Source organism: Heteronotia binoei, chromosome 15 (assembly GCF_032191835.1).
Source record: "Heteronotia binoei isolate CCM8104 ecotype False Entrance Well chromosome 15, APGP_CSIRO_Hbin_v1, whole genome shotgun sequence".
NCBI lineage: Eukaryota > Metazoa > Chordata > Lepidosauria > Squamata > Gekkonidae > Heteronotia > Heteronotia binoei.
The window spans coordinates 37,814,285-37,839,928 of NC_083237.1; the positions used below are offsets into that span (position 1 = coordinate 37,814,285).

General features: G+C 42.6%; 2 protein-coding genes across 2 annotated transcripts; both read right to left on the reverse strand.

Moving 5' to 3' along the window:
- Positions 1–8,970: 8,970 nt before the first annotated feature.
- Positions 8,971–9,936, reverse strand: LOC132583432 (olfactory receptor 14A16-like). The gene has a single exon (XM_060255069.1). It carries the CDS (start codon positions 9,934–9,936, stop codon positions 8,971–8,973), a length of 966 nt encoding a protein of 321 aa, XP_060111052.1.
- A 10,582-nt stretch (positions 9,937–20,518) lies between these two features.
- LOC132583433 (olfactory receptor 14A16-like) lies at positions 20,519–21,484 on the reverse strand. The gene has a single exon (XM_060255070.1). It carries the CDS (start codon positions 21,482–21,484, stop codon positions 20,519–20,521), a length of 966 nt encoding a protein of 321 aa, XP_060111053.1.
- Between the last annotated feature and the right edge of the window lie 4,160 nt (positions 21,485–25,644).

Here is a 25,644-nt window from a genome sequence, read left to right on the forward strand (position 1 = left end):
GTGAATGCCATTAACCAATGAAAAATGTGATTGGTTAAGGAGGATATAAAAGCAGTAGCCCAATGTCTATCTAGTGTGGAGTTGATCAGACGGAGATAGAGCGTGGCGTGCTGTTGGACTGTTGGAGTGATAAGGATTGATGTTAACGGACTGTGACTTGACTATTCTATTTGGACTGTGTATCTGTACCTTTGCCTGGCTGTAGTGATTGTAAGTGAATGATTCTTGGACTGTGACTTGACTATGATATATGCCTAATCCCAATACAACTTTGTTGAACCGGCTGTCTTTGTGTCTTCATTAGAGCAACAGCTGAGACTGGTCTGACCAGAGTGGCCCTGAAGGAGGCTTCCACTACTACTCTGTCACATAAGTGCTCTGGAATCCCATCATTCACAGACCCACCCCTCGGAAAAGACAAATGGTGAATCAAATGAAATTCACCAGGCGTCTTTTTAGGCACCACACCCAAAGGAGATAATCTAAGAGTACTCACTGGAGGATGTAAAAAGGGGCCCAAAATACTTCCCTCAGCCAGCTCCTTAGCAATCTTGTTCCTAATGACCTGTTCCAAACCTTGAACTGACTTAAGGTTTCCAGACATAAACTGAACTCGAGACCCCTGAAAAGGGATCCTAAAACCGAACTTAAACAAATACAAACTATCAGCCCTCCGAGGATACCTTGCAAGCCACCGCTCAAGAGGTCCCACCCTTATCGAGCTTCCTCCACTCCCCGCAGGCTTCTTTGCATTTCTACCCCCCCAGGCTTTAGGGCAGTCATCAAAAGAGTGGGATCCCCTACACATGGGGCACTCGTGCTTAAACTGGCACGCTTTCCTATTGCATACCCCAAGGGCTCCGAATTCCCAGCAGAGCAAGCGGGGTTGAACCGCCTGCCCTGCTGTACCGCAGGGAGAGTTTGATGCAGCAGAGGCAGAGGTGGACGACCTATTTACAAAGTGACCGCTAGCTGAGCAATCACCCAGATTAGGCCTAGCTGGGAACATCACCTGCAGCCAAAGCTGCTGATGGATCCAATCCCATTGAAGAGATGGATACAGGGCAGCCCTCATCTGAAATTCCTGGTCATATTGCAACCAGGCTGGTCTGCTAAAGGCCGTATAGCCTTTGTAGATTATATCCAGGTACTGGAAAAAGGACGCAGCCCACAACGGCTGTGCCCTGGCAATCACCCCAGCATAAATACAGAACCCAGGAAGCCAATTTGCCCAGGTCCTGTCCACCTTTTGCTTCTTTAACTTCTCCTTCTCATCTAATTCTTCCTTATCCTTTTTCTCTAACTCACGATAGAGAAGAGAAAAAATGTTCACATATTCCCCTTTTAAAATTTTTTCCCTGGTGGCAGGAAGCAGATGATCCCCAAGCGGCAAAGCAACCTCCCCAAAGGGCAGGGCTGCAAAAGGCACCATCCCATAAGGAGAAGGTGCCCCCATAACGGGTCTTGCCAAGTTCATCTGCCCTGCACCTGGACCCAACCAAGGTATGCCCTGCATACTTGTCCACGCCCAATTTTGCGGTACTCCCGCCCCAGAAGAAGCAGGCACCCCCGCATTCACTCCTGAAGTACCCTGCCCAGCCACCGAAGCAGGCCCCCATACACCCCATGGCTAAAACTGCTCAGACCCCACCTGTAAGTTATCACAACACCTACCTCCAAAGCCAGGAGGAACCACTGGCAAACTAACACCGGATGTCTCCACTGCACCTGCATCAGGACCACTGAGACCGACATCCCTGCCAGGCACAACTCCACCAGACCTGCCCTCAAGGATAGACAGCCTGGTGAGAATATTAGCCTGCCTTGCCCTCTTGGATTGCCTTATCCCCTCCCCCCCACTTGGAGAAGGGACACCCGATGCCTGCTCAAGTGCCCTCAGCCTGTTCAGTATACTAGATTCTACTGCTGCTCCACCCTCATCCTCTGAAGAAGATGACAGGGGTGGTGGCCTCCTAGCAGGCACTCTAGACGGCCTGGGTGCAGGCTTCTTGCCTTTAGGCTTGCCTGAGCCCTTACCCCCAGCCATATTGCCACAGAATTATCTGTGCAAACAATTTCCTCAGCAGTCCTAAAATGGCCGCCGCACACCCCACAAGAAAGGGGACTTAAAATGGCCACTCAACTGTCTCCCTAAGGAATCAAAATGGCTGCTCCCCCTTTCCCCAGGGAAGAGACTCAAAATGGCTGCCACTAGTCTTTTGAATGCCCTACCTCCCTCCAAGAAAGGGCATAAAATGGCCGCCTAATCTTCACCCCAGCAACAGGACTAAAATGACCACCAAAGGTCCCCTTCAATCTGCCAAGGCAATCTATTCCTTTAAATAGTTGGGGGGGGGGAAGCAGACCAGAGCCTCAAAATGGCACCACAATGGCCCCCTTTCAACCCACGACTACTGGCAGCAGCTCTTCAGGGTCTCAGGCTGAGGTTTTTCACGCCTATCTGCCTGTACCCTTTATAATTGGAGATGCTGGGGATTGAACCTGGGACGTTCTACCTGCTGAGCAAATGGTCTACCACCAAGCCCCTGTCCCTCCTGGCCATCTTTCCCCCCCAAAAAGGGGGGGGGGGAGGCAGACCACCCCACCTCCCAAGAAAGCCCCCCGCTCAGAGACCCCTCAGAGACCCCTGAAGACACATGACTCAGCTCAAAACACTAATGGCCCCCTCAATGAAAGAACGACCACACCCAGCCCAACACAGCTCCGACTCCTTGGGACTCAGCCAGACGCCACCATCGCCACCGTAAAAACCGCCACCTGCATGCTCCTCAATGCAGACGAGGTCAAGAGAAGCTCCAACTTCAACCCGATCATCGCTGAAGTGTCAAGGAGGAGCGGGGAGCTAGCCGTTAACTCGGCTAGCCCCGCCCCCAGCATTGTGCGCCCAAACGGGTGACTCCAACTCCTCCCTCCCAGGGAGGCAAACAGAGTGATGGCAGCCTAGCAGCTATGCTGCAGGCTGCGTGCTCCAGAAAACCTCAAACCAATATTTAATAAAATTTATATGCAAGAATATTCAGAAAGTCTAGTATGGTTAGTTTACATTCACAGGGCACATTCTTACCAAATGTTTCATTCACACATTTTAGCAAAGGTGTACAGAACATATACATTTTAGAATATAACTCAAAAATATGGAATATATGCGTCCCCTTGCCCAGATTGTCCAGAGATACGGGCTGCAATGTCATCAATATGCAAATGGCGCCCAGCTTTATCTATTGATGGGTGGCCAGTCTGGCTATGCCCCAGAAAATCTGGACCTGGTGCTGCAAGCTGTGATGAAATGGCTCAGGCAGAGTCGACTGAAATTGAATCCATCGAAGACAGAGGTCCTGTGCCTAGGCTGTGGTGGTTTAGGAAGAGAGATCCCTTTGCCAAACTTTGATGGGGTGCCTTTAGACCAGCTTCTAGGGTTAATAGCTTAGGGCAGTTGACAATGGAGGCCCAGGTAGCAGCCACTGCCAAATCTGCATTTTTTCATCTTAGGCGGATAAGGCAGCTGGTTCCATACCTGGAGCACAGCCACCTGGCAACAGTGATCTATGCAACCGTCACCTCAAGATTAGAATACTGTAATGTCCTCTACATAGGGCTGCCATGATGCAAACCTGGAAGCTGCAACTGGTGCAAAACACAGCAGCCAGGGTGTTATTGGAGCTTCCTTTATGGGAGCACATTCAACCTGCACTGGTGATGCTGCACTGGTTGCCTATAGAGTTCCGGGTTCACTTTAAGGTGCTGGTTATGACTTTTAAAGCCCTATATAGTCAGGGACCTGGGACCACCTTTCCCCATATGAGCCCCAGAGAGCACTAAGATCAAGTATTCAAAATTTTGCAATCCCTGGGCCAAGAGACACTCAACTGCCCACCACCAGAACAAGAGCTTTTTTGGTAACTGTCCCTGCCCTCTGGAATGCTCTCCCTGGAAATATCAGGACCCTGCTGGACTTGCCACAGTTCTGCAGGGCCTGCAAAACAGAATTGTTTAAATTAGCTTTTATTGGAGTCTTTAAGAAATAATAACAAAATAAAAGGTTTAGAGATTAAGGATGAAACATATAAAGTGCTGGCTTATGCTGATGACCTGGTCTTAATAGTACAAGATCCTTTAGAATCAATTGATGAAATATTGGAAGAGTTAAATTAATATGGACAAGTTGCAGGATTAAAGGTAAATTATAAAAAGTCAAAGATTATAACAAAAAACATCTCTAGTTCTGATATTCAGGTTATAGAAGAGAGAACAGGTTTTCAGAGGGAAATGAAAGTAAGATATTTGGGAATAATGTTAAGTAACAAATGCAATAAGATATATGAACTTAATTATGTACTTCTCTTAAAGGAACTTGAACTCAAGCTAAAGAAATGGCATACATTGCAACTTTCTTTCATGGGCAGAATAGCTGTGGTTAAGATGTATGTTTTACCCAAGGTGTTATTTTTATTTCAAATGGTTAATTTTGCATCTAGAAAAACTTTTATTGTAAGGATGGAACAGATGGTTAGATCTTTTATTTGGTTAGACAGAAAACCGAGAATTAAGTGGAAAATTTTGACTGACACTAAGGAAAATGGAGGGTTAGGTCTGCCAGATTGGGAAAATTACCATTTGGCATATGGTGTGATCTGGCTACATGACTGGGTAGGTCTTGAAAATAAAAGAACACTAACATTAGAAGGGTTTGATCTCCAAAACGGTTGGCATTTTAATTTATGGTACGCAGAGAAAACACAGAAATATTTTATTAATCATCTGATCCATAAAGGAATAAACAATGTCTGGTTGAAAATTAAAAAGAAAATATATAACAGAGTCCCAAGATGGATATCACCTAGTGAAGCTTCAATCCAGCCACAGTTAAGGGATTGCTCAAATATAATTAGACATCAAGACCTTTTAGATGAAAAGGATAGAATCAACGGGAAAGAAGAACTAGAAGTGAAAGGTATAAAACCAGATTGGTGGACTATGACCCTGATTTTGGCTAAATTCAATAGGGATAAATTAATTGGATTCACTAAAACCAATTTTGATTTTGACAAAATTTTAGTAAATAAGGTGGAGAAAACAATTAAAAAACTTATAACTATATGCAGCAGTTGAAATTAGAGGATGAAGTTGTCAAGGAAGTGATGTTGAAATGGTCTAAAAATTTGTCAAAAAATATAGATCTAGAGACATGGTCATCTTTTTGGAAAATGAATTATAAAACTATTAAGCCGATTAATTTTAGAGAATTTTTTTTTAAATTATTTCACAGGTGGTACATTACTCCTGTTCAAATAAGCAAGATTAGCTCCAATACCTCTCCAAAATGTTGGAAATGTGGGACGATGACAGGCTCCTTTTTCCACCTGTGGTGGACGTGCAAACTAGCAAAGAAATTTTAGGTTAATATTTATGAGATGGTGAGAACGATGTTAAATATAAACTGGCAGTTCAAACCCGAAGTTATGTTACTCTCTATGGTGAGGAAGGAAGTCCCTAAAGAGGATGAATACCTGATAATATATGTTTTGACAGCGGCAAGAATTGTATATGCCAGCCACTGGAGACAAAAAGAGTGCCCAGAACTAGGAGAGGTGATAGAAAAAAATTTACAGGCGGCTGAGATGGACATTCTGTCTAAGATGTTAAAAGGAACACCCAAAGCTGAAGCAATGGAAAAATGGGGAAAGTTTTACAACTGGTTACAAAAAAAGTAAAGAAGTAAGATAATCATATATATAGGTAAAAAGTAATATGAAAGTGAATATAACTATGGATATAAGGTTATTAAGATTTAATATATGGTAATGCTATGATAACAGTATGATACTGCATTCAGCTCTTTTTGGAAGAATAAGGATAGGTTATATTCTTTTTTTAAGGTTTATTTTGAATATGTGTTTATGTGTGTGTAAACCTATCTAAATGCGAACTGTCACGGATAATTGTTTATGGAAAATAATTTTGAAGTTGAAATAAATTTAAGTTAAAACCGAAAAAAAAAAGATTAGAATACTGTAATGTCCTCTACATAGGGCTGCCATGATGCAAACCTGGAAGCTGCAACTGGTGCAAAACACAGCAGCCAGGGTGTTATTGGAGCTTCCTTTATGGGAGCACATTCAACCTGCACTGGTGATGCTGCACTGGTTGCCTATAGAGTTCCGGGTTCACTTTAAGGTGCTGGTTATGACTTTTAAAGCCCTATATAGTCAGGGACCTGGGACCACCTTTCCCCATATGAGCCCCAGAGAGCACTAAGATCAAGTATTCAAAATTTTGCAATCCCTGGGCCAAGAGACACTCAACTGCCCACCACCAGAACAAGAGCTTTTTTGGTAACTGTCCCTGCCCTCTGGAATGCTCTCCCTGGAAATATCAGGACCCTGCTGGACTTGCCACAGTTCTGCAGGGCCTGCAAAACAGAATTGTTTAAATTAGCTTTTAACAACTAACGGGGAATGTAACCACTATACCCAGGGATCACTTTGTAGAAAAATAGGCTGTGGAACTCATCCAGGGATTGTTATCCAGCTGCACCTACTATTCAATGGACAAGGTTGGAAAGAAGAGGGGGAACCCTCAGAAAGGTTCAGGAACTGTGCTCCTATGAGCTTCTGCTGAATCCAAGGCCTGACTATACCACAGCATTGAACAACACTACAGTATGCAGCGTCAAATATGAATTAATAATACTGATGCCATCTTGGACTTTAGAACTGAAACTGTAAATGTATTATATGTATTCTATTGCATTGTATGTATATAACAAATTTTAATTATTTTATTTTAATTTATTTTAATAGTATGTATCTCAATCTGTCGTGAGCCACCCTGAGCCCAACAGGGAAGGGCAGGATATAAATAAAATAAAATAAAAAGTTTGCATGAGGGGAGTTATACTTCCAACATTATTCCAAATTATGCAGTAATGTGAAAGAGGAATTCAGTCCTGGTTTTTCCACTTTTTACAGCAACCAGCCAATCAACCAAACAAAAACCAAATTGCAGAGGAAGCCAGAGCTAAGCCAAGCTCCGAATGAGTAAAGTAGCTAGCTAAACAATTGGCAATCCTCCCATCACAACCAGCAGCAAAGCTGTTTCACGATCACAAACACATAATCTCTGCCAAAGCTGAAAATGGAATGTATACTCATCCTACACTTATATAGATTATCCCCTCCCATTATGACAAATGGAAAAGGAATATTTAATTTACTGATATTCTGGAATATCCAAATCTAATTTCAGTTTCCCAGGTAAATAATATCTGGGTTGGTTTTTTTTGAATGAGAGAGAGAGCACTAGAAACGTATGACATTTTGTAATATTTGCTTTACTTAGAAGCAGACACATACAACACAAATGAAAGCAAAGAAGTACTCCTAAAAGGAAGCAGATCTGCCGCCAAACATAATTGAGAGGGTTCCTGTATCCTGATGTGCTTCATTACATTCTCAGAAGTCTGCTTCTCTGCTTCTTTTCTCCAAACCCTACATTCCCCCCCCCCCCTCCACAGATATAGGAATTTAGGGTGGGATGCAATCAACTTTTCCAGTAGTGAAAAATGCAGGATGGAATCCCCTTTGAGATCCCAGTATACTGGGATCCTGTGACCTGCCTGTGCAAAAACATGTTGGATGGAGGACTGAGTAAGTATGAGATCTGGGTATGATTTATTGAAAGGGCTGGCTGGATCCAGCCCATACAGCTGCTTCCTCCCTTCAGTGAGACCTTCAACTACTGTTGGTTCATTAGACACAGCCATTTTCTAACAATTAAAGCCCATCAAGAAGATATCAACAATAATTTAAAAATCACTTTTTTAATTTTCAAGAAAACCTTTATTGAACCATTCAATAACTAAGTACAAAATTTCATGTTACATCCAGATTGATACTTGTAACAAGAAAGTTTACATATACTTAAAATATAAATAACAAACATAAAAAACAAATAAGATAAACCTGCACAGTGTCTAAATAAAAAAAAAATTACAACAGATCTCTGTCCATTTTATTACAGAATCTGGTACCCTCTAAGCAGGCCACTGTAGGCCAAGTCTATATAATATGTTTGTTCAATTAGCCAGATTCCAAACTCACAAGAGTATTATTTGCAGTGTTTTGATCTGGCACATGTTAATGCTCATTATGGAGTACCATGGAGAAAATTATACCCGCTGTTCCCCAGCAGTGATTAGGGACAATCTGACAACTATATCTTATTGCCTTTTGTCATCATCAAGACCGATTTCACACTCGCCTTACCCGGCTCTCCCATTCGTCTTCTCTGTGTGGCGTCCGTCAGATTTCCCACTATCTGTGCCGGAGTTACAGGAAGTGTTGTGGCTTTCGCGTAGCAAACAGAAACTGGTTTTTAGCGGTTTCCATTTGCTGCACGAAAGCCGCAATGCTTCCTGTAACTCTGGTGCAGATAGTGGGAAATCCGACGGATGCCGCACAGAGAAGGCTAATGGGAGAGTGGGGTAAGGTGAGTGTAAAATCGGTCCAAGTTTCAATATGAAAATATACTGGCAATGTTCTCAGCATAGAGTACCAAACCTTTCCGGCTTGATGTGAAATGTGGGAGTGATGATTTCATGGCAATGGAAACTTCAGGCTCTAAGGATCATGGTGAGGATGACCTAGTCTCTGGAGTCATTATATTTCATTAAAGCCATTAATTCTTATGAAATAGACAAACAAAACAGCAGTCAAGGCATATGCAACAATATATTTTTTGTTCTACTTGATTTTCATGGAGCCTACATAAATCCATGTGTTTTAACTTTTCCACTCATTAAATTGTTTAAAGAATGTGTTTATTATAATTGTAAAGTTCCAAATTTTATAAACAATAGATCTCACAGTATTCTTGGCTGACTCTACATAGACACTAAAATACATATGGACAGCTGGGGTTGAAGACAGGATTCTGTTAGACAGGAAGGCATCAACGTTTCCAATCCATTTCTTCCAAGCCCATCCAGGAAATGCAAGGAAAATTAGTCAAGGATCTGCCCAGAGCCAACTGGATATCTTTGTTTCTCAAGCTATAGATGACGGGATTCATGACTGGGGGCAAAGCTGTATAAAGAACAGCAGCCAACAAATCTACCATTGGAGATGACAAGGCTTTGGGCCTTATGTATGAAAAGGAAGCAGTAAAGAAAAACAAACAAAAGACTGTCAAGTGGGGGGTGCAGGTAGAGAAAGCTTTTTGCCTGCCCTGAACTGACTGAATCTTGAACACAGCAGAGAAGATGTAAACATAGGAAACAAATATGATTGTAAAGCAAAATGAGCCTAAGCTAAGTGTACTGGCAAAAATGAGGCTCTGAAAAGTCACTGTATCTGTGCAAGATATCTTTAATAACTGAGGGACATCACAGAAATATTGTTCAATAACGTTGGACTGACAGAAATGTAATGAAAATGTGTCCACTGTATATACTACTGCAATGGTGACAGAGGTGATCCAAGAAGCACCTGCCATTTGAAAGCAAACATTCCACTTCATGATCAGCTGATATTGTAGAGGGTGGCAGATGGCTGCATAGCGGTCATAAGCCATGGCAGTGAGAAGAAACAGCTCAGCACTTGCGAACATAATCACCAGGAAAACCTGAGTGATGCATCCGGAGAATGAAATCTGCTTGCTGTCCATCAAAGAATTGACTATCGATTTGGGAACTGTAGTTGAAATGTAGCAGGCATCAACAATGGAAAGGTTGACCAAGAAGAAATACATGGGGCTATGAAGGTGGCGATTGTGGGCTACAGCTGCAATTAGGAGGAAGTTTCCCATCAAGGCCACTAAATAAATGAAAAGGAAGACCACAGCAGGTAGAATCTGCAGTTCTCGAAGACTGGCAAATCCCAGAAGGACAAATTCTGCCACAAATGTTTTGTTTACCATTTGATTACTTAGACAAACTCTGTGAAGATGAAAGAAAATGTGCTATCAAAATGATGATCTCAGTAGAGATAGCATTTGGGGACAGGTATCTAAGCCTTTTCAGAAACCAAGAAAAATAATTTGTCTGCTTATTCTTTCTTTTTTTTTTTTGCTTTCAAGTCACACCATATATATGGGAACTCTATGAAATTTTCAAATAAAGACACATTCGGAGGTAGTTTGCCATTGCCTGCCTCTACATCACAACTCCCATATTCCTTGGTGGTCTCCCATCCTAACACTAACCAAGGCTGATCTTACTTAGCTTGGTGACTCAAGAAGCAACAGCCATTTGGAAGCCAACATTTCAGTTCATAATCAGCTGGTATCATAGAGAATGGCAGATGGCTGCATAGTGGTCATAAGCTTTGGCAGTGAGAAAGAACAGTTCAGCACATTCTAAGCTTGGTATCAGGCAAACCTAGACTATCCCAATTTTTTTTAAAAGTGACATTTTGATTTACCTGACTTTCCTAATACTTTCTCTACTTTCTTACATTGCTGACTATTTCTTTAAATGCTAACAGTACCGTCCTAAACAGAGTTACATCCCTCTACACCAACTGATGTTAAGGTACATAAAAGGGTGTATCTCTGCCTGGGATTCCACTGTAAATTTTTAATGTTCACTTCCTATTAAAAACATGTATATACAATCCTCTTTCACAAAAGAGAGTATAACATATTACATAGTTTCAGGACTGAAGAATAATAATTATGATTTCATGAATTACTAATTTTTCTCTAACCAACTGATCCTAGGCACATTATTTTGTGATTTCCACAGAGTTCAATTGAGTTTCTTTTCAGTAAGTATGCATAGAATTGCCAGATGTATCATGTGCCATGCAGGACAAATTCACATGAGCTTTTCTTCTTTGCATCCCAAATCCCACCAGCTATATGTGGCTCTGCTTACTGAACCACAGGGGCTACCAATGGTAGCTATCCAGATGTTTTTGCCTACAACTTCCATCAGCCCCAACCAGCATGGCCAATGGCAGGGGCTGATGGGAGTTGTAGGCAAAAACATCTGGAGAGCTACCGTTGGCAACCCTTGCTGTACCTCATTCCTCATCTGAAGAAGTGTGCATGCACACAAAAGCTTACGTCGTGAATAAAATTAAGTTGGTCTTAAAGGTGCAACTGACTCCTATTTTGTTCTTTTCTTCTCACTGTAGAAGATCTAGCCCCTTTTCTCAGGCTAAATAAGGGTCTTTGCCTACTCCCCAAACTTCCTGGCCAACTTTTCCCCAGATCTCCATCTTTTTGAAACTGCTCCCAGCCAAAGCTGAAATCAGACTGAATTCTCATTGGCATTTAGTTCAGAAGTCTTTCTCTTTTCAGATGCTAACCAATCAAATCTCTTGGAACAACCTGTCACTCAAGGATCTCTGACGCTGTGAAGAATTAACCCTTTACAGTCCTATATCTGTTTATATAACATTTCAATGCTTTTAAAACTGTGGCCTGTGACAGTGCCATTGTTGTTAATAACTGTGCAGCCCTCTGCATGTTCACTGAGAAAATAATCTTATGTTCATTATGTCTTGCATTGAGATAAGGGTACATAAGATTACAGCCTCACTAATAACTATTTTTGTTATAAATATGAAACAGTTCTAATAATGGATTGTTGTGTTCAATATGTCTTGCATAGAGGTAAGATTACATAAGATTGCAGCCTTACCATAAAAGTGACACAGTTCCAATAATTGATTGATTGTACATACTGACAAAGTATCATTTTTCATCCTTCTGTCACCTGATTTTAACTCCTCTAAAGTTCTAATCTTTTGGCTACAGAAGAGATGTTAATAACATTTTAAAGCAAAAAAACAATAACCACAAAAACCTCACAAAGCCTCTCTCAGCACCTCAATATTTGGAAAACTTACAGTGAAAATAACTTAAGAAATAAAATTAACTTTCTTAGATTTAAAAAAAACAAAAACCCTCAGGAGTGGCTTGTAACCTGTCTTGTCATTCAGTAAATATTGATTCCTATTTCCAGAACAAAAAACCTTCCTCTGTCAAGGATAAAATTTCAAAATATCTTAGGGGGTGATGCTCTACATTCACCCATGCAATGTTTTCTGACCATGCAATTCTTAACAGAGCTATACCAGTCTAAGCACTGGCTTAAATGGACTTAGTGGTTTGTAGTTCTGCTTCAAATTGCACTGTAAGATGGTGAAACCTGGACCTTGGTAAGGAAGGGACTGTACACTATGTTGACTTTCTCCCCTTCATGTTTTAGTGGAATTTAGCAAAGATTGAAAAGTTCTTCTGATGTATCCTCATTATTACTCATGTTGCATATCTTAAATATGCAACATTAGTTTCCTAATGATATTGATCCTATCTCCTCCCTTTAATCCAATTAAAAAACTTGCTTGAAAATCTACTCAATTGCACGTAGTATCATACTGTAATTATCTGCTTGCATCTAATGTTTGGTTCAGTGCGCGGACTCTTATGTTGGATAACCAAGTTTGATTCCCGACTCCTTCACTTGCACCTGCTAGAATGGCCTTGGTTCAGTCATAGCTTTCATAGGAGTTGTCCTTGAAAGGGCAGCTGCTGTAAGAGCTCTCTTAGTCTAACCTACCTCACTGGGTGTCTGTTGTGGGGGGGGGGGAAGGTAGAGGACATTGTGACCACTCTCTGAGTATAGGATATAAATCCAATATCTTCTAATGTTACATCTAGCAAGATTGCTTCTTATACAGATACAAACTCACACATTTAAAGATCCCATTCTACTGAGGGAAACCAGAACATTCCTTAGCACAAGTGCCTTCATTCACCTACATGGATGAAAGGAAGAAATTTCCTTCTGTGGAATAATTTTTTTGTAGTATTTTTTTGTATACCCCACTTGTGCATTTGTTCAACTCCACCAAAAACTAAGAATAGTTTCAAGATCTTTTCATCTGCTCTTATGGAATGCCACACAAATGCTATTTCAAGATCAGGCACTACATGCTTTACAGCTTTTCAAAATAGCACCTGAAAACTGGCAGTGTTTTATGATCAATGAGGATAATGCTCACCTCTAGCTGCTTGTCACAAATGATGATTCTGTTTGAACTTCAGTTTGTGGTTTACTGGGAAAAGCCCATAATGAAGAACATAAGAAATCATTTGTGGTTTTGATGGTCTCTCAGGGAATTGTATTATGGAAATGTACCTTGAGGAACAATTTACCAAAATGATGTCACAGAAGTATTTTTTCTCTTAGTTCTTTTCTGTTCTGCCTCAGAAACTTTGCCTTTAAATACCTGCTACCAAAAACAGAGAGTATAATCACTCATGCATGAACAGAATGTGTACTCTATAGAATAATTTTATATCAGTCAATATCTAGTCCCTGTACTGGCCTCAAAAGTGGAGAAAAATGAATGGATGGCTGCAGTGCTTATCTGATTCTTAGTCTCTATCAGGGGAATGTTCAGTGGAACTGTGGGGGCAAAATGGAGAGGGGTAAGTGTAGAGCAATGCAAGATGCTGGTTCTGGTTGAGTACTCAGAAATAATGTCATGGTGTCATACAATGCTCTAGGAAGTTTCCAGATTTCTGTGGTTAAGATTATAGTGATTTAGGAACTTTATATATTGCCCCACCAAGTTGGAATAAAGAGACGGACACAATTAGATTGGTGAAACTATGGGCCACTTTATTAAATAACACAGCAACGGCAAGTGCCTGGTGTTCAGGAGGGAATTGATCATGGATTTGGGGACAATGACTGAAATTTGACCAATGTCCTGCATGGCCAAGTTCATCAGTAAGAAGTACATGGGGGTGTGCAGGTGATGGTCTAAGGCTATTGAAAAGATGATCAAGAGGTTCCCTGTGACCGTGGCCAAGTACACCGTCAGAAAAGGAATGAAGTGTAGAAACTGCAGTCCCGAACCTCTGAGAATTCCAGGAGCAGAAAATCAGACACAGTGGATTTGTTGGACATGTTTGACTGAGTAGCATGTTGTATAACCCATGAAAGGGGGGGGGGGGAGCACATAAGAAAAATGAAGAATTAGCACCTTGTCCTTTTTGCCAAGTCCTGAAAGCTTGCAAACTGTTTTGATTGCTTAGCAGTGACCACTAGTGGCATGACTGAGTAGCATGTTGTACAATCCTTGAAGAAGGAAAACTATCAAAATCACGGTCTCTTATAGTATATACTTTAATTGGTGTGAGAGAATTGGAGTTTGATTAACATATTCCAGCCCCAACACCTAGTTCCTGTATTCAGTGTACAGTAACCATCTCATGAACACTGAACTCCACAGCAGCACCTCTATCCCATTAGCTCTCCCTCCAGGTGGTCCTGGTTTAGGTATAACTGCAGAACACATAAGGAGCCTGCCCTGTTTGATAAATCATTTTTCCCCATCTGGGGTGTTGGATGAAGTATGCATAGTATCTCTTAATGTAGCATTGCTGTGAGAGATGTGATTAATTTTAAAATGTTAGAGAGGGGAAGAAGAAATGGGGAAAAACTGATAAACTGTTTTTAACTGTGGTTGGGTGGGAGATGGAACAAGCAATGAATTGTTATAAATTCATACAAATGGCATATATCAAACTGCATTTTAATCCAAATTATTGCTCTATGAACATATGAAGCTGCCTTCTACTGAATCAGACCCTCCTTGGTCCATCAAAGTCAGTATTGTCTACTCAGACTGGCAGCAGCTCTCCAGGGTCTCAAGCTGAGGTTTTTCACACCTATTGCCTGGATCCTTTTTAATTAGAGATGCCAAGGATTGAACCTGGGACTTTCTGCTTACCAAGCAGATGCTCTACCACTGAGCCACCATCCCTCCTAATCTAATCTAATTTAAGGCTCTAATCTAATTTAAGGCTAGTTCTAACCTACTTATTCATCTTTCCCTCCATGTTGAAGCCTGGAATTTTGAATGGTTAGGCCATAATTAGATATAGAATGAAAAGTTTCTATTTTCCTCAATTTTGTCATTACAAGCTGTGAGGTAGGTAAGGTTCAGTCAGAGTAACTGGCCCAAGATCACCCAGGGAGTTTCCTTGGCAAAGCAGGGATTCAAACTTGCATGTCTCAGATCCTAGTCTGACTCTCTAACCACCACACCTTACTGGTTTTCCATAATGGTAGAATCTAGCACTTTATACATAACCACTGCATGTATTACTGGGTCACTATAATGGTGCAAACATGCGGGGGAACTGTCCACATGTGCACTCTTTCTCCATAATTGGAGACACTGCTTTCCAAATGTCACCGAGATGATAGGAAGATATTTTAGGTGCAGACAATTCCTCTCTACTTGGGTGCTGTGCTCATGAGCTCATTATCATACAGATGGTGAGGAGGGGTCAGTGCCCTCCTGACTGCTCTCCTTCTTTGTGCATTCAAGCATTGCATGGAGGAGTCATATGTGTACAGGACTTCTGTGACTAATAGAATTAAATGTAACGGGCAAAGGAAAGAACCTGAAACATACTGTAAAAGATCACCATTAGAAACACATGACTAAAAGGCATGCCTTTGAATGCTGCATGTGCCCCAGTACAGAAACTAATTCAGATCATGCATAGCAACATGGAGATGTGCTCATTTTTTTTTCTTCCCCAACGAATCAAATTAAAACTGGTGTGAGTAAAAAAATAAAATAAAATAATTCACTGGATATATTGGGAAAGAAATAAAGGAAACTTTCCTATGAAAATTATGTGGATGTCAAAACAACAATCATTGTCATAGGAGAATTCCTTGAGTTAGACATGGAGAGAGAGAGAGAGAGAGAGAGAACACACCCTATACGAGGAATGAGCTATTTTGAATAGGCCTGAATAGGATTCAGAGTACACCTGCTAAGCACTTCTGAGGGTCAATGGACAGATAGTGGACAGCTCGCACAGATTTTGAAAAGGTTGAGGTAGGTTTGGCACAAGTCCTGCCACTTACTTATCACAACAGGGTCCTGAATAAATCCTGCAATGTTAAATAAATAAAATAACTTACCATTTTTCTTTATGCATTCAATTTTTTATATCCAGATGTAAGCTTTTCTCTGTCCCTTCTGAACCGTGTGTTTCTTTCTGTCATCCACTTGGTTTAACTTGTCTTTTCACCCTATTCTTTTTGAGGCAAACCTGTCAATAGTACCCTGAATAAGCCATTGTCTATAGGCAGCAGTTCACCTATATGCTTTGTGTGCTCAGAGACTTATTTCCCAGACCCTTATGCTAACTTAATTGGCAGAGGTGAGTTCAGTGAAGATGTGACTTGACTAAAAACACTCCTGAAAGACAAATCCTTCTATTCGTTGTTAAGAATCAGTGTTTAGTTTAAATTTTAACTCCTCCATATGACACACAGACACGCATTCTATGTCTTGCTGTGCAGAAAATTAAATTGTATAAATCTTCCCAATCATTTTTTTAAAGCAAAAATTATATGATCTGGCACTCCAGGGCATCCATGACCAGCACTCACATTCCATAGTGTGTTATGACTGTGATGGACTGAGGTGCACCTTCCCCCTAAGAATCCTACTTCTAGTCCAGATAATAGTCTGAAATCAGCCAGAACAACCTCAGGTTGAACCCAAAGTTTTAGTTCTAATGATAGGTACAGCCTTCATCTGGTTCAAGGTGTCTTCCATTTGTGGAAGTGGTATGTTCCACTAGTGCAAAGCTCCTTGTGCCAGAGGATACAGCAATACAAAGAATATGCAAAAAGGCTGTTGTGAAAGGGATGAACTGTTGCGAAAGGGATGGGGCGTTTTCGCACTGACCTTCAAGTGGTGCGACCACCCTCCTCACGCCGGCGGATCTGCAGGGATTTCGCACCAGAAGCGCCGGCGCACCCAAAAGAGCCGGCGACTTCCGTCGCGAAACCAGCTCAAACGGAAACCGCCAAGAAGCAGGAAAACGTTTGAGCTGGTTTCGCGACGGAAGTCGCCGGCTCTTTTGGGTGCGCCGGCGCTTCTGGTGCGAAATCCCTGCAGATCCGCCGGCGTGAGGAGGGTGGTCGCACCACTTGAAGATGAGTGCGAAAACGCCCATGGAGTACAGCAGCACCATTGAAAGGTGCAGATCAGCAAAATAGTCCTTCTGGTTATTCTCGCTGTTAGATTTATATAAGCAACTTACTCTTTTTCTTTATGGAGCTCTTTGAGGTCCAGATACAATATCTTCTATGCCACTGTAACAGCAGTCTGTACTATGCAGTCATTCATATGTCTTAGTCCATCACTGGCATTGCAACCCTTACTTTTTGAGTCAAAAATATGCCTCACTACCTGTCAGTAAGCTATTGTCCCCATGGGGCAAAATTTAATTAATGCATATATGGTTTGTGTTCTGGGAGCCTTACTCTCATGCATCCAACACAATTGGGAAGTATAAGCATACAGAGAACAGTTGACTTTATTTCTTTTCACATTAGAGATTTTCATTAGCTCCTCTGTTCTTCTGATATCTGGTGGCTGTAAGCAATACGGTTAGAGAATTTTAGAATCTGGAATTAATGTTGTTATGCAGGATTCCCTTAGATAGGAATGCATACTTTAAGATTAAGTCCACCACCTGTATTTCAGTAATATTTGAGCAAGTCCATGCACATCTCGAAGTATGGCCCTCTCAGCACCACTGCCAGGAAAAGGAAAGAGGATATGGGAGTGTTAAGGGTTGGGGGAGTAACAGAGAAATGAAAATGCAAAATGCAAAGAACTGCCCACTGCAAACGGTGCTATATTTTGTTGGGAATGGGGGGGGGAAATGCATTTGGACACCTCTGGATAGTTTTTTACAACCACATCCCCTGTGGCCTTTATCCCCATGAAGTTCCATTATCTGTAGCCTTTTTTAGTCCCAGGGAACTACTCTGCACCAAACCATGGCTACCTTCCATTCAGAAACAAGTGTAATTCCTTTGTTGCAACAAATGACAGCTTATTCCATCATGTTTTTCATGATTTTTTTCTTTTGGTGAACAGATGTCATTATTCAACAGTATTACGATGTTTCACATCATTCAACACTTCTAGAATTATTAGTCAGTGTAGTGAAGCAAGAAAGTAATATGGTAAAAAGAACTAAAGTGAAGGAATTAAACTGAAAACGTACTATAACTTAATTTAGACATCATAATAAGATTTATTGATACATGTACAGAGTAAATAGTGGTTCCTAAGGGTGTTTGTGGTTGAGAAAACAATGTAGGGGAGGCTGGAGCTACTTTCCCACTATGCTGTGCTGCTAACCTAAATCTGGGCCCTATGTGCTTAGGAAATGCAGTCTCTTGCACTTGACATCAGTCTCAATAAAAGGCAGGTTGGAGTAAGCCAGATGCCAATATTACAAATCAGGATATGAATTCTGACCCTCTGAGATGTTCCTGGACGCAGATCCATCTTCAATGTTTAATCCGTGTTTAGAACCCTACAATCCATAGTTTTCACAGTAGACTGCAGTAGTACTTCATGTAGAACCAGTCTGGAACAGATTTCCAATAGGCAAAATTAAAGAGGAGTCCAGTAACACCTAAATATGATTCCTTCCAGCATAAGCATTTTGAAGTTAGAGGTTTTTTTTCTCTTTGGGTTTCAAATTACTGAACAGGTTCTCCTCATGATGGAAAGGAATGGGGTAAAGTGAAGTGATTTCTGTGCCAATCAAGGCTTAACTGGACTTGACTGGATTATGAAAGTTATGCATTGGAGTGGAATGGACAAGCTTACAAGAATCTTAAAAGAATATAATGTAGAGAAGTTTATAAACGAATGGGGAAAATTTCAAAAATATGTTGAAAAACAATGGAAGATTAAAAGACATTTGGTGATTTTTGACAATAGTTGAATGCTAGGGAAAGAGTAAACGGACTTTAGTCACCTTTTTTTCTTAACTTATTTTGATAAGGATTATAGTTTAAAATGAGGCTATGGGAATATATATCTCTTCATCTTATTTTTATGATAAGGACTAAGGACTAAAGGATTATAATGAAGATGGATGATAATCAGTAAAAAAAATTCTTTATTTTTATTTTAATATAGTTATAAGATTTTATGAAGATTCTTGAAATGTTAAAATTACCTTTTTTCTCTTTTTGGAATTTTAATTAAAATGCACCAGTGGAAGTCACGAAAAGGAGGGGAGGGAGGTGGAAATGTAATGTATTGGTACTAAACTTTACATAATGGATAAGTATTATTACAATATGTTGCAGAATAATAAAATTGTTTTCACAAGAAGGCTTAACTGGTTGTTTTTGTGTAATTTAAATGCAGCCTAGATGTCTCAATAAACACCTGGACATTCTGGGCATGAGCAGGTAAAATAAGCTCAGCTTCATAAGACAGTGTTGCTTGGAACTGCAAGAATCCTGTGAAGACACTTCTGCACTTCCCAAGAACTTGACTAGATCATTAATTGCAGAATACCAGCTATAAATCAAATATATAAGAATATAAGAAAATACACGTTGGATGAGACCAATGCCCATACAGTCCACTCTGTGTCACACAGTGGCCAAAAACCAGGTGTGTCAATTCTTCTTCTTCTTCCTCCTCCTCCTCTTCTTCTTTCTTCTTCATCACTTCCTCTGGGGAAAATGGATGCTTTGGAGTGTGGACTCTATTGCATTGCATCCCAAAAAGGTCTTTCCTAGGCTCCATCCCCAAATTTATAGGAATTTCACAACCTGGGCCCAGCAACCCTACCCCCTGTCCCCCAACAGTGACTAGGGGGGACCTGGCAACTGTATCCTATTGCCTTTTGTCATCATCAAGTTTCAGTATGATAAAGCTGGCAAGGTTCTCAGCATATAGTACCAAACCTTTCCTCTTGATGTGAAATATAGGAGTGGTGATTTCATGGACATGGAAATTTCAGGTTCTAAGGATTGTGGTGAGGATGATTCAGTTTCTGGGTTCATTGCATGTTATTAACACCATTATTTCTTATGAAATAGACACCATTAACACCATTATTAACACCATTATTTCTTATGAAATAGACAAAACAGCAATCAAGGTGTATGCAACGATCTTTTTTGTTGCACTTGATTTTCATGATGCCTATGTAAATCCATGTATTTTAACTTTTCCATTCATTAATTTGTTTAAAGAGTGAATTTATTATAATTGTAAAGTTCCAAATTTATAAACAAAAGAGAGCCAGTTTGGTGTAGTGGTTAAGTGTGCGGACTCTTATCTGGGAGAACCGGGTTTGATTCCCCACTCCTCCACTTGCACCTGCTGGAATGGCTTTGGGTTAGCCATAGCTCTGGCAGAGGTTGTCCTTGAAAGGGCAGCTGCTGTGAGAGCCCTCTCAGCCCCACCCACCTCACAGGGTCTCTGTTGTGGGGGAAGAAGATAAAGGAGATTGTAAGCCACTCTGAGTTTCTGATTCAGAGAGAAGGGCGGGGTATAAATCTGCAATTCTTCTTCTTCTTCTTCTAGATCTCACAGTATTCTCAGCTGACTTTCTATAGACAATAAAATACATATAGACAGCAGGGGGTTGAAGACAGGATTCTGTTAGATAGGAAGGATCAATGTTTCCAGTCCATTTCTTCCAAGCTCACACAGGAAATGCAAGGAAAATTAGTCAAAGCTCTGGCCAGAGCCAACTGAATGTCTTTGTTTCTCAAGCCATAGATAATGGGATTCATGATTGGGGGCAAAACTGTGTATAGAACAGCAGCCAACAAATCCACAATTGGAGATAACAACGTTTTGGGCCTCAGGTATGAAAAGGAAGCAGTGAATATAAACAAACAAAAGATTGTCAAGTGGGGAGTGCAGGTAGAGAAAGCTTTTTGCTGGGCCTGAGCTGACTGAATCTTGAACACAGCAGAGAAGATGTAAACATAGGAAACAAATATGATTATAGAGCAAAATGAGCCTAAGCTAAGAGTACTGGCAAAAACAAAGATCTGAGCAGTTGCTGTATCAGTGCAAGGTATCTTCAACAACTGAGGGATGTCACAGAAATATTGTTCAATAACATTGGACTGACAGAAATGTAATGAAAATGTGTTCAATGTATACGCCATTGCCATGGTGACAGAAGTGACCCAACAAGCGGCTGCTGTTTGGAAACAAACATTCCAGTTCATGATCAGCTGGTATCGTAAAGGGTGGCAGATGGCTGCATAGTGGTTATAAGCCATGGCAGTGAGAAAATACAGCTCACCACCTGCACACAGATTCACCAAGAAAACCTGAGTGACACATCCAGAGAATGAAATCTGCTTGCTGTCCATCAAAGAATTGACTATGGATTTGGGAACTGTAGTTGAAATGTAGCAGGCATCAACAATGGAAAGATTGACAAATAAGAAATACATGGGACTGTGAAGGTGGAGATTGTGGGCTACAGCTAAAATTAGGAGTAAGTTTCCCATCAAGACCACTAAATAAATTGAGAGAAAAACCACAGTGAGTAGAATCTGTAGTTCTCGAAGACTGGCAAATCCCAGAAGGACAAATCCAGTCACAGTTGTTTTGTTTACCATTTGATTACTTAGAAAAACACTGTGAAGAGAAAAGAAAACGTGCTGTTAAAATGATGGTCTCAGTAGAGATTGTATTTGAGGTCTGGTGTCTAAGGATTTTTTTAGATTTGTTATTTTTTTTTAATTCTCCCGTTTCAACTTTTTTTTTTTTGCTTTCAAGTCATAGCTTATGTCTGAGAACTATGTGGGGTTTTCAAAGAAAGAGACATTCGGAGGTAGTTTGCCATTGCCTGCCTCTACATCACAACTCTTGTATTCCTTGGTGGTCTCCCATCCAAGTACTAACCAAGGCAAACCCTACTTAACTTCTGAGATGTGATGGTATTGGGCAAGCCTAGGCTGTCCCAGTTTTTTATATGTGATATTTTGATTTAATAGAAGATTGTAGATTTATACCCCACCCTTCTCTCTGAATCAGAGTCTCAGAGTAGCTTACAATCTCCTTTATCTTCTTCCCTATCAACAGACACCCTGTGAGGTAGTTGAAGCTGAGAGAGCTCTCACAGAAGCTGCGCTTTCAAGGATAACTCTTGCAAGAGTTATGGCTGACCCAAGGCCATTCCAGTAGCTGCAAGTGGATGAGTGGGGAATGAAACCCAATTCTCCCAGATAAAAGTCCACACAATTAACCACTACACCAAATTGGCTGTCTGTAGTTGACTTCCCCCAATACTTCCTTCTTTTTTTAAAAAAAATTAACCATACAGATCTAATTAGTTACACCCTTCTATATCAACTGATTTTAAAGGACATAAAATGGTGTACCTCTGCTTGGGATTTCACTTTAAGTTTTTTAGATTTCACTTCCTATTAGAAGTATATATGCACAATCCTCTTTCACAAAAGAGAGTAAAACATACCATCCCCCCCCCCCCCAGTTGGAATGAAGAAGCAGACACAAGTGTTGGGTTTAAAACCGGGCCACTTTATTAAAACATTAAATAACTGTAACTGGCAGAGGGGGTGAAAACCTAACCAGACAAGCCCTGGGGTCAACCCTGGACCCCGCCTTGTCCAAAGGGCAAGCCATCCTGCCCCCAGCACAAGCCCGCCATATTCGGGTTGTAGCTGAGCGGCCAGGCCTCGAGCCACCACCATCCGGGCCGGCATCAATCCCCATGGAAAGATCCGCCCAGGTGAGGCTCCCTGTGATCTGCAATCCCCGCACTGAGCCGTGTAGCCCATCTACGGTTCATACAGACCACCGCACCGACGATGCTAGGCCATAGGTGCTCCCCTGGAAAACCCTGTGGCCAACCTCCTCTAGCCACCGCCAATGCCAAGCCTCTGCTTTGGCATTAGCGCCCCAACAGTTGGCCCAGAGCCAACCGCACCCCCTGCCGAATCTCGTCTAAAAAGGCCCGGTTACCCAAATCAGATAGGTGAACACCATCCGGCCGATACAGGTCAGCTTGCTCGACCCGTATGGCCGGATGCAGGAGAAAGATTCCCAATCCCCCTTCCATAGCCTTCTGAATGGCCCGATTGGCCTTACGCCTGGCACGTTCAACACCGCCCGGCGAAATGGCATGCCTCCACACTCTATGCGGGAAAATTGCCGACCAAACCAAGATAACCCAAGGCCACCTCCGCCGAATTTCCCGGAGGTCAGCCAAGGCCTGCTGGGAGAGAGCTTTCCCACGCAGCAGCCCCAAGTCGTTCCCACCCAAATGGATGACAAGAATGTGTGGAGGTGGTGCCTTCCATTCCCTGAACAGCAGGGGCATGATCCCGGGCCAGCGGAGCCCCCGACGACCCAGCCAATCCACAGTGGCCCGCGCACTGAGGCCAAGCTGGGTGCCCACTGAAGACCGTCTGGCGAAATGGGCAGCCCAGAAAACCATGCTGTGCCCGCAGATGAGAACGCGACGTCTCTCACCACGAGCACCAGCACCTGAAAAGACAAACAACTGTTAACATACGATAACAACAATACAACCCACCAGGCCCCCACCTACACCTAGGTGACCAAAGGGCGAACATACGTTTTGTAAGCCGACGACCGCCATCGGCCTATATGCCGAATGGCAGAGGGCGTGTAACCCATAGAAGCGGCTGTGGAGGCCGCCCCAATCCTAAAGGAATGCGTCCCAAATTTGACGCCTTGTAAACCCAACCTGGCCAGGGCCCTGCTTGTGACCTTCCAAAATTGATATTTGGTGAGAGGGGAGCCGTCAGCATGTCTTAGAAAGGGACCGGCGAATTGTCAGAACAAGCTGACTATTAGTAATTTTGACGTCCTCGGACTGGAGCGCCCTCCCAGAAGTATCAGCCTTGGACTGTACTACCAGCTCACTTACATGCAAGGCCCCAAAAAAGGCCAACAGTGAGGCAGCATGAAACAATGCTGCTTCAAAGGGTGAGTAACGAACGCAGGGCCAACCCCCAAACAACCCACGAAGGACAGACGGGGATATGGGTTGCCTGTCGTCAACTCGCTGGGCCCGTTCCCGGGCCCAGCCCTCGAGCATTTTCCTGACCCTAAAATCACCCATGTACTCAGGAAAACCATGGGCCTTGCTAACAAAGGCCAATGCTGCAAGTTGGCCCCGAATGGATTTCAGCTCCAGGCCTCTTTCCGTTTGGTGCACACAGAATTGCATAATGTGCTCCACTGGAAAAGGCCAACAGTCCGGCAGTGCAGCCGCACTTCTGAAATCCCGAAATTGAATAGATGCTCTGTCGTACGCCTTCCTGGTGCTAGGAGCTAGTGCCAACTGAATGGCCCTACCGGCTTCCTTTTCCCAGGACGCCAAAGTTCCGATGGCATTTTAGCCGGCCAAGGATCTGCTTCTGGGGCCAGTTCCCGAAAACGCTCCATCTGTTGGTGAGACAGAGCATCCGCCACCCCGTTGCATACACCCGGTACGTGCCTTGCCAGGAATAAAATATTCAACTGGAGGCAACGCAGGGTGAAAGACCTAACCAAATTCATGACCAACACTGATTTAGAAGTCAAAGAATTGATAACATGGACAACCGCCAAGTTATCGCACCAGAAGTGGACCGAATGGTTGGCTAGCTGCTCACCCCAAAGCCAAACGGCCACCAGGATAGGAAAAAATTCCAAAAACGTCAGGTCCCTACAGAGCCCGCTGTCCAACCATTCCGCGGGCCATTGCTCCGCGCACCAATGTCCTCTGAAGAACACACCAAAACCGTTGGCACTGGAGGCATCAGAGGAAATCTGAAGCTCTGCTTCAACCTTCAGGTCCTCCCTCCAAAAAGAAACACCATTGAAAGATTCCAAAAACTCCTCCCAGACCTCCAAGTCTGCACGCATTCCAGCAGTAACGCGAGCCCTGTGATGAGGGAGGTGCAACCGGCCCAATAGCGTCACAAAGGCGCCTCAAAAAGGCCCTACCTGGGGCCACCACTTTGCAGGCAAAGTTAAGGTGGCCCACAACCTGCTGCTGTTCCAGCAGGGAAACCTTCCGCTGTCCCTTCAAAGTGGCCAGCCGGACCTTCAGGTCGGCAACCTTGCCCTCCGGCAAACGTGACGTTTGCTGCAGAGTATCAAGCTCAATGCCCAAAAAAGTGAGGACTGTACTGGGCCCCTCGGTCTTCTCGTGTGCCAATGGCACCCCGAGTTCGAGGGCCAATTCCTGAAAGGCATTCAGCAACCTGGCGCATTGCTCAGACCCCGCTGGACCGACAAAAAGTTAGTCGTCCAGGTAATGCGCCGTAGCACTGACCCCGGTCTTGTGCCTGAGTGCCCATTCCAAGAAGGAGCTAAAGCGCTCAAAAGCCACACAGGAAATTGAGCAACCCATCGGCAATGCTCGGTCCATGTAAAATTTTTCCTCAAAGGAAAAACCCAGTAGCTCAAAGTCCCCGGGGTGAACAGACAAGAGGCGAAAAGCTGACTTAATGTCACACTTTGCCATCTCGGCCCCAATCCCGCAAGACCGAACCACTTTGACCGCCTGGTCAAAGGAGGTATAACGCACCGAGCACAGTTCCTCGGGGATGGCATTGTTTACCGATGCTCCCCTTGGGTAAGACAGGTGGTGAATAATGCGATATTCACCAGCAACCTTCTTGGGGACCAACCCCAGGGGGGATACCCTCAACGTGGGAACCGGTGGTGCATCAAAAGGTCCAAGGACCCTTCCTTCCAGACATTCCTTGGCTATTTTTTCCCGGACCACGTGCTCAAG

Bases quoted from the DNA above. Each gene is read 5' to 3' on its own strand.
- LOC132583433 (XM_060255070.1), bottom strand. From the start codon at position 21,484: ATGGTAAACAAAACAACTGTGACTGGATTTGTCCTTCTGGGATTTGCC.
- LOC132583432 (XM_060255069.1), bottom strand. From the start codon at position 9,936: ATGGTAAACAAAACATTTGTGGCAGAATTTGTCCTTCTGGGATTTGCC.